General features: G+C 46.2%; 1 protein-coding gene across 7 annotated transcripts in view; it reads right to left on the bottom strand.

The window, feature by feature from the left end:
* Positions 1–9972, bottom strand: part of LOC106146276 (transmembrane protein FLJ37396) — a 116726-nt gene that overhangs the window by 42621 nt on the left and 64133 nt on the right. For all 7 annotated transcript variants that reach the window (XM_013510801.1, XM_013510800.1, XM_013510799.1 and 4 more), the window contains 3 exons: positions 6311–6411; positions 5619–5754; positions 5125–5328 (listed from right to left, as the gene is read on the bottom strand). In XM_013510801.1, coding sequence (XP_013366255.1) covers positions 5125–5328; positions 5619–5754; positions 6311–6411 — 441 coding nt within the window. The remainder of the gene's footprint in view (positions 1–5124; positions 5329–5618; positions 5755–6310; positions 6412–9972) is intronic.

Below are 9972 nucleotides of genomic sequence, written 5' to 3'. Positions count from 1 at the left end.
TACTTATAGCTAATTGTTCTGCATTTGAATATTATGATACACTTTGCGAGGCGTTTTCTTGTAGGGTTCTTTTGTAATGTCACAACCATTCTGCTGGGGACAGTCTTTTATCAAATAAACATTTTTAAATTACATTCTATGTACAAGACACACATCTACCTTGCTGCTTCCTTTTGCCTCCTGAATACCCCCCAGATTCTAACCTCCCCACAAAGCTGTTCCAACCAGAGGTCAAGATGGCAACTCTAAAATTCCAAAAGCTCAGGTCAAAATTTTAGTATCAACCTTGACTTCTCTGCCTAGAAATCATGTCAGCCATACCTTTAAAATACAGTCACATACTACTTCATTATAACAAGTTCCCATGTGTCGTTAGGTGATTCTGCTGTTGTGTGAGCATCACAGAATGTGCCTACACAAATCTAGACAGTGTTGCCTACTACGTATGTGTGGAGTCTATTGCTCCTAGGTGACAAAACTTACATGTTACCGTACTGGATACGGCAAGCAGCTGTAACACAATGATAAGTAATTTTTATCTAAACACGTCTCAACAGGTTTGTTTACACCAGCACCTCCATGAAGACCTAAGTAATGAGTTGCACTATGACATTACAATGGGTACGATGTCACTAGGTGACAGGAACTTTCCAGCTGATGATAAGAATTTTCTGGGACCACCATTGTATCTGCAGGTGGTCGTCACTGCGTGGAAAGTGGTTGTGTGGCACAGGACTGTACATTCAGAATCTGACCGTTCTACACCAGTTTCCTTAGCCATGTCATTACTGGGTTGATTAATGCAACAACTTCTTCTTTTTCTTTCTTTTTTTTTTTTTTGAGACAAGGTTTCACTATGCAGTTCAGGCTGGTTTTGAGCTCACTCTGTAGCCCAGGCTGGTCTTGAACTCACAATGATCCTCCTGCCTCAGCCTCCCAAGTGCTGGGATTACAGGCACGTACCACCATGCCCAGCTGCAATAACATCTTAAGGAGTCTCCCTGTGTCAGCCCTAAAATCTTTTCTGTCTGTTTGCACTACATAAGCCGGAGTGTTAAAGTGTAAGTCAAATCATATAATTCCTCTGCACAAAACTTCCTAAGTTTTTCACTCAGCCAAAGCCAAAGTTCTCACAGTTCTCATAGGCAGACATAAACTTCTCCAGCCTCACTGTTTACTGCTCTTCTCTTTTGCTTTTCTCCCAGCCACGCTGACTTGATTGCCGTTCCCCCCACAGTCCTGCCTCAGGGCCTTCACACTGGTTTTCTCTTCTGCATGCTTCTCCAGTCCTGCGGTTTGCTTCCTGATTTCCTTCATGTCTTCATTCAAGTCGTACTTTCTCCACATGCCTTCCCTGCCTGTCCTGCTTACAACTACAGCATTCCATCACCCGCTTCTAGCACTTTCTATTTCATTCTCCTACTTCATTTTTCTCCACAGCACCTCTTACTTCTGCATTAGTCCACAAAGACTAGGTCATTCTGTGCTAAACAACCCCAAAGTTCAGTGCACAGAACTCAAAATGAGCTTCCACTCATCCAGAGCCTACTGCAGGACCCGCTCCTCTCTACACTGCCCTCTTCCGGCGGTGACAGGGATCCAGGATGTTGCCACGCGTGATTTGCCCACTTCAACATGTGCCTTCCTCTGCCGGAAGCGGAAGAAAGCCAGAGGGTATGGACCAGCTCCCACGTGCTTTGGACTGACTGTATCCAGTACGGTAACATGTAAGTTTTGTCACCTAGGAGCAGTAGACTCCACACATACGTAGTAGGCAGCACTTGGGAGGCTGAGGCAGGAGGATCATTGTGAGTTCAAGACCATTAGCATCTGTGCTTTCCTTTCCCCTACATGAGAATAATCACACCACCCACTCACAGCCCACTGTCCAAAGCTGCTCACGGTTCCCACATGACTGCCACGGCTGGGGTGTGTGAAAGCTTTGGTGCCACACCCCAAAGGCGACAGACTCTGCTTATTTACTATCTCTCCCTTCCTGTCAGGGAACTCCCACAATGGCAAGAAATTAGGCCAGTTTTGTTCACTGCTGTATTCCCAAGGCCTAGCGTAGCTCCTAGTGTGCTCATCAGAATATCTGAGGAATGAATGAATGTGTAAATGAACGGGCGGATGAATGACAGGCTCACAGCCCCTGGGAACAGATAAACCGACAGTCCAGCACAGCCACATGCTGAGTGCCGCGATGGAGTAGGCACGAGATGGCGAGCAGTGTTCCGCTTTGCAGAGACGCCAGGAAGGCTCCCCAGAGAGGAGGTATCTGAATGGACTCTTGAATCAGAGCACAGATTTACAAGGAGAAAAGAGGCGAGTGACGAGGCCCAGGGAGTCAGTAGCTCTGCCCACGCAGAGGAGGCCCAGGCCCCGCCATAGAGACAAGGGGGGAAATGAGGCCCTCGATGTTGGCAGGGCCCAGATTGTGCTTGGCCTTGTAAATGTCACCAAGAAGCCTGGACTTTATCTTATGAGAACAGGAAACTCATGAAAGAGTTCTAGCACAGGAATAACTGTGATTACGTCTGGGCAGAGAGCCTGGAGTAATTGACAAAGCAATGAACAGAGACGTTCTCCTATTTATAACTCTTTTATCTGCTCCCACCAGCCTAGGGAGAGCCTCGGCGTTCATGGTCTGCCCCCCTCTTCTCTGCAGCCTCATTTCCCACCACGCCCACAGCCGCTTGTGTTAGCAGCACGCTGCCGCAGATCCAGGACATAGCAGGGGCTGCCAGGCCTCCACGGCTGGGAAACTCAGGGACTTGTTCCCAGTGGACCTGCCTCCAGCCTGGTGAGATCTACACAACAGATTAGCATCTGTGCTTTCCTTTCCCCTACACGAGAATAATCACACCATCCATAACTGGACACACAGTGTGCGTGCTGACAAGCCACCCCCAGGGCGGACAGCTAAGCCACACGATCGTACGGAAGACAGAAGGCGCTGCCTTGCGGGCCTCACCTGAAATAACAGCAGTGGGTAGCTTTTAAAGGCAATGTTATTCCTGTCATTCATGTGATTACAGGAAAGAAATATTGCACTACCCTGAGAAGTTCTTCTTACAATTAGCATGGCAGGATGGATTTGTCACTTCTCTCGTCCTTTACTTCTACCCTCCCCCATTCCCAGTCCAGAAAAAACAAACTGAGAGGAGGCCTTATGGTAAAAAAGGATTTAAAGAGATCTATTAGCATAATAACATATTACAGCTGTGGTAGAACCAATTTTAGTAAAAGAAAGATATATTTGTTTTACGTGTGTGTTTATCCAAAGAGCCTTAACTCCTCCTCCCTAGCTCCACTGAGGGGCGCATTAGCTGGGTTTGCTGAATAGGATCAAGAGAGGGCAGAAGGGTAAGTGAAGTCAGAAAAGAAATCTGCGTGTACTGAGCGGGTAAAAGTTGGGGGCTGCTTGGTAGGGAAGGGGAGCAAAACGAGAAGCCTGCCTAGGATACTGAGTGGAGGACGCCAGGTGACTGAGTGGGGAAAATAAAATATTTCTTAGTATCTAGAGCTGAACTGCTCAAGAGATTGGCTTACAGCCCCATGTGGCCATTCCAGGCTTGAAATGTGGCTCGCCTGAGTTGAAATACACTATCCATATAAAATACACATCATGCTCTGTAGACCTAGTATAAAAGACTGTATCTGCAGCGCCTGCCTGGCAAGCGCAATGTTGTGAGTTCGATTCCCGGTACCGGAAAAAAAAAAAAGACTGTATCTGAGCTGGCTGTGGTGGCATATGCCTGTCATCTTAGCACACAGGAGCTAAAGTAGGAGTGATTACGTTTGGGCAGAGATCCTGGAGTAACTGACAAAGCAATGAAGAGAGACATTCTCCTAAGTATAACTTAACTTGTGAGTTCAAGGCCAGCCTCGGTTATATAGCGAATTTAAGATCAACCAGACTATGTGATGAGATCCTGTCTCAAAAAAAAAAGTATGTACCTTATCAACGACTTCTTAATATTGACTGCATGTGGACAAGATAGCTTGCATACATTCAGTTAAATAGATTATATTCTTCAAATCAAGTTCACATCTTTCCTTGAGCTTTTAAAATGCAGCTACTAGAGTATTTAAATTATGTGTGTGGCGGGCCTCGCACTTCTGCCGCGTGGCACTGCTCTTGGCTGCATGCGTATGAGCGGCAGTTGCCAGGAAGAGCTGGCACCTTGCAGACACGACAGGCACACAGTACCCCTTGGTTGGCAACTAACAGGTTTTGTCTTCACATTTGTCAATCTGGTATCTTTCAAGAGGATTACATTCATTTTAAACTCTATCTTGAGGAATAAATTTTCTAGATGTTGAGATGAAAATACTGCAGGAGCACCTGTAACAGTCCACTGAAACACAAGCATTCTCAATTTTATTCCAATGAAAGAGATTTAATATAAATCTTGTCTTAATCAGTCTTTTGTTAGGCAGGGCTGAAATTTTAGACAGTATAGAAAAATATGTTCAAGAGACATCAAATGCAACAGGTAAACAGATTTTTAGAGTGAAGAAGACTTTTTAATTGTTTATTTCAATTGTTTGTTTATTTTTGAGACAGGGTCTTGCTATATTTGGCCTTGTACTTACTATATAGCCCTGGCCTTGAACTCGCAGCGATCCTCCTGCCTCGACCTCCCAAATGCTGGGATCACAGGCATGTGCCACCACACCAAGCCCAGTTCAAATTTTTCTAATTTTGTTCTATCTTTGTTTTTAGTCTGCGTTTTTCCTTTCCATTTAGTGCTTAGCAAACAGGAAATGGGCACAAGACACCTCTAGCAATGTCAAGGAGAGTCTTACAAAAGCATCTCTGCCGGAGCATGAGGCCCTTTGTGTTCGCTCCATTCACTGTCAAGTCAACAGTCCAACAACTAAAATGTTTCCTTCCTGTTGCCGTCTCCAGAAGTGATTTCTGCCCAGTCCCGCTCTCTGTGGGCGGTGTCTCTCTGTGGTTGGAAAGTCATTTTCTCCATTTACAACTTTGAATAAGCCGTTTTCCCAACGAATTCCCCACCTGCCGCTCTGTCCTGTTGACTGATTCCAGGTGCTAAGAAAAAGGAGTTTGGCGAGATGAAATAAGCAAGGAAGAACAGCGCGCAGGGACCGGCTCACCTTGTGCTCAGCAGGCGTCCCGTGGACATAGTGGTGCGCTCCCAGGCCTTGCAAGGTGCCCACGCCTCCTTCTGCAATATTTGTCCAAGAGCTGTCTTCCGCTGTGGGGACCAGCTCCCCAGAAACCAAGGTAAGGCCTGAAGTATTGATAGTCAAAGTTCGCTCAACAGATCTGAAGTAGTTCAGAATTCCTAAGCAGATGCGCTGAAACAAAGAAAGAACCCAATCAGGACTCCTCCCTCTACTCCGCTCCTCCCTACAGAGTAAACCTCGACCGGGTCCCAAGGCGGGGGAGGGTCACCCCAACGGGGAGAAAGGAACACACCATCCCGGAAAGGGGCTGATTTCCAGTAAAAAAAAAAAAAAAAAAAAAAAAAACAGAATAAAGAGCAAAAGCATAAAAATGTATTGCTGCCGAGAGACAGGAACACCCCCTTTCTAGATAATCGGGCATGTTGGATAAGTTGAGCTGGCACCCTGGGTTTTCCACGTACCCGGAGCTCGCAGATTCGCAGGTGCCGCAGACACAGAAAGGACAGGTAGGCCCCCCTCATCAAGGCAGGGTTCTTGTCGCTGGGCCCAGGCCCGTCATCCAAGCCCAGGAGTTGTAGTGCTACCTCGAAGTTGTACCTTTAGTAAGCAGGAGAAATACAGTAAGTTTCTTTCACTTCGAAGGAGTTCAGAAAATTCACATCAAATTCAAGTTCATTTATTTAACTTAAGGAAATTTCACAGTAGCTGCCCTTTAAAGTGCACCGGAGGGAAATTAACTACTTTACACGTATAAAAATAGAAATTTCTCTTAGCAGTTTCTCTTAGCAATCACTCCTGTTAAACACAGTCCAGGGGAAAACATTCATTTAGTGGTCTGAACTGCTTTAACAGTCTTGCTTTCATTCCAATTTCAAATATTTTTAGTTAACATATATTAATCAATCACTCAATTTTCCCAACCATTTTTATTGTACTTTATTTATTTATTTTGTTTTGTTTTGTCTTTTGTCTTTCACTATGCAGTTCAGGCTGGCCTTGAACTCAGGTTGTAGCCCAGGCTGGCTTCAAACTTGCAGCAATCTTCCTGCCTCAGCCTCCCAAGTGCTGGGATCATAGGCAGATGCCACCGTGTCGGGCCTCCCAACTGTTTTTAAATCCAATCCCTTGAACCAACAATAAAATAATTTTGTACCCTGTGTCTTTTCTCTGTTTGACCGGCACGTCAGTTGCTGAGACTTGGCTGAAACCTGGTGGTAGATCATTTTCGTTTTGTTCCATTGAAAAGTCAGTATCCTTCATATTCAATCAAAAAGTTAATGTTAGGGCAGTTCTGTAAACATTTGCAATATTATTAACAAAATCATAGTCAGGTCATCATAAAATTAAATGTCATGAACCATTGCACATTTAGATGCGTTAGTAGAAGAACATCTTGATCTGTGTCAACCTGACATACAAACACTCTAGATTTCAACAGTAAATCAAAGGCTCAAGGTTTTTACTAGGGAAGTTTTTGTTTGTTTTTGCAGCACTAAGCCCAGAGCCCTCTACTGAGCTACATCCTTGGCCTTTTTTTAAATTTTTATTTTCTATTTTGAGACAGGTTCTCCCTAAATCGCTAAATTGCACAGGCTAGGCTTGGACTTGAGCTCCTCCTGCCTCAACCTGCCAACGTGCTAGGAATGCAGGTGTGTGCTACCGCGCCATGCTTCAGGTTTTTGTTTTCTGAAAATATTCATAGCTTTTAATAACAGCCACCCCGCTTCCTGCTGTTTTACACAGTTCACGTTACAAAAAGTCAAGCACGTATATTTTTCAAGAGTCTATACGTTGGAATCTCGAACTTCTCTAATCTAGTCCTGTTCTACACCAAGAGAGATCAGTGGATTTAAATCCTCTTCCTATTCATTGACTATATGATACTCTTGTTTAAGGCCTCCGGCCCATTTGCACACTTGTCACATGGTGTGATGGTGGGAAATTATCATCAATTGCTATGAAGACTGAATGGTGGGAGATACATAAAGCCTCTAGCTTAGTGCCTGGTGCCTAGCAGGAGTTCCTCTCTGTGAGTTGCAGTAGTTAGTCAGCCCTGTGGGGTCTCTTGTAGAATTCATGGTTTATGCTTATCTCCCATCCTCATCTTTCCTGATGCTCAGAGGGCTGTGATGATGCCCCTGGAGGAGGAACCCTAAAGCAGATGCTGCTGCCTGTGGTCCTGCCCATGGTCCCAGCAGCCTGTCTTCTTGTCCTCAGCCTGTCCCCGGGCAGACTCCCCATTCTCACAAGGTGCGCTCTGGTCCCACAGAAGCCCTGGATGCCAACAGCTGAGGTTGGAAATCTCCTGTCTGGGTTACTTATGTTCTAGTAGTTGGTTCTTGGAATTGCAACAAGTCCTTGCGGCCAAAATTGCTGGCTATTCCCAAAAGCTCTCTTCCTTACAGCAATTAAATACAGTATTATCTTGGCACTTGGCCACTCCGATAAAGACAACATTTCTCAGCCTCCCCTACAGCGAGGTGTAGCTGTGCGGCTAATGACACGGGAGGCAGTGCTCTGCTGCGGCTTCCGGGAATATCCCGGAGAGAGGCCGCTCCTCCACCTCCATTCTCCACCCTGCGGCTTGAACCACAGCCCCCAGTGTGATGGCTGGTCCTCAGGCTCAGAGTCGCGTTGATCTTGAGATGGAGGGCACATTTGTTTGAACTCCAGGATGGATAGAGCCGAGCTGCCCGAGAACTCCGTGGAACGAAGCTGCCCCTGTTTTACCACAACCAACAGCCAAATCTTACTGGAACTAACATAGTCCCCAAGACTCTAAGACAGAGTACCATGCTTCAGGACAGGCAGTGGAATAGAGCTCCCTCCTGGTCTTCGTCACAGCCCAGGAGGTTTTTTTTTGTTTTTTTCCGGTACCGGGAATCGAACTCATGACCTTGCGCTTGCCAGGCAGGTGCTGTGCCGCTGAGCTAAATCCCCAGCCCCTCCAGGAGGTTTATATACACAATCCCATGGAAAATTTATTGGAATTGTAATGAGTTAATTCCAATCTACCACTTCCAGTGCAACCCATGGCGTAAATAAAGACACAATATACCCAAAATGGTGGGGAGTCAAGTGGGTGCTGAGTTCGGCCACAGTGATGGCTATCTGGGACAAAGGCCTTGACCCAGGACCAAACCCAGATTTTATTCATTTGTGAAGAAGAGAATTTTTTGAGGATGAGTAATGTGAGAGTGGCGGGAAGTACGTGAGTGCCATGAGCTGGGCTAGGTAGGAGGCCTGAAGTCACCTCTGCCATATGCAGAGAGAAGGATATGCAGAAAGAGTAATCTGCATAACACAACTGAAACAGTATCTAATGTTTTGGGGTCAGTGCTTCAGCTGGGATGTGTAATCTTTCAAGCCTTAGGAAGTCATGGCTTCTATTCCAAGGCTTGATCCCAGCTGACAGTGTGGAGCCTTGGCTCACACATCCCGCTCACTCGTGGGAACAAGGGGCGGGTCCAGGGAACCATCAGCACCTCCGCTAGACCGATATGCATTGCTAAAAGCCAATTGAAGGGATAAGGAAAGGGTCCTAGCCAGCTCTGTACGCATCAATACATGGAAATAGGGTCAGGCTCAGTCAAAAGGGAGGCAATTGTTCCTCTTTCAAGGAGAGTCGCCCGGGTGGTCCTCCACACAGAGGGGAAGGGAGAATTTGACAGGGACATGAGGAGGGACAGGTGGGAGAGGACATTGGTTATCATGAAGTGGGGACCGGCTCCACCTGTGAGTAGCATTGTGGCTCCGCCTATGCATGAATGTACATCTGTGTGTGCGTACTACGGCCTAGGACAGGAGCAGACCCTGGGAGGTGGCACGGGGCACGTCTGTTCCAGTGACACAGTCACAAAATCATCATCCCTAGATGAAGATCATCTTCATTTTTAAAATCTGTGGGAAAATTTATACTCTCTGAAAGGAGCTGAACTTATACAAGTTAGGGTATGAGGGGGTCTTGTGGAGCCCTGTGCAGCGTGGATCTGCAGTGTTCTGGGGCTGCAGTTCAGCCCTGCCCGGCCCCAGAAGGAAGGCTCGGAGCCACATCCTTTTTCTTATGGGATCGTGACTTTTTCGGCTGTTTCTAAAATTACCTAGAATTACATAGGAAGGAACAGACAGTGACGTTAAGTTACAGTGAAAAACACTTGAAGGACTGACTGAGCAAACCACAGAAGTGCTCCTGGGCCAGCAGATTGCCGGGAAGAAAGGAAGAGGGCAGAGACAAACTGCGATGAAGGATGGGAGATAGCCCAGCACACTCCGGGAAAGAGCCGACCACAGCCCGCAAAAGGCAGCTGCTTTGGAGACATCAAAAGCCCTTAGAAATGGAAGTACACGCAGGTGAGCAGCAAGGCTGCCCCGAAACTAGAACGCCAATACCTTCTGTGCCCCCTCTCTCCCTGGGCAGGTAAGTCGTTTGACTTTACCCTGCCTGTGGCTGGGCCTTAGCCAGCGCGACCAGGTTCACCAAAATTTGAATTCTGAGGCTTCCACTGATTTCCTGCTGGGAAGCTGGCAGAGACAGCAGATAGGAAAGTGGGTTGGGAGGAATAATTACAGGAAAAGTAAATCTATTCTGCTATTTTCTCCTTCCCCAAAACATCTGTACGGTTTTTGTGTGTTTATCCACAGGGAGCAGAAAAGACTAGAATGGTAGATATGTCATATATTAATCCCAGCGTTATTTTAGGTGGTGTAGTAATGACTGATTTTTTATTTTCTTCCTTGTACTTTTCTGTTTCCTAATTTTCTACCATAGACACATGTCACTATTGTCATCAGAAAGTATTTGTTTTTAAAAGTAAA

The sequence above is a fragment of the Chinchilla lanigera genome, unplaced genomic scaffold (assembly GCF_000276665.1).
Source record: "Chinchilla lanigera isolate Chin_1 unplaced genomic scaffold, ChiLan1.0 scaffold00010, whole genome shotgun sequence".
Lineage (NCBI taxonomy): Eukaryota > Metazoa > Chordata > Mammalia > Rodentia > Chinchillidae > Chinchilla > Chinchilla lanigera.
The sequence above is the reverse complement of the archived record's forward strand: the minus strand, read 5'-3'. Positions and strand labels throughout refer to the sequence as shown.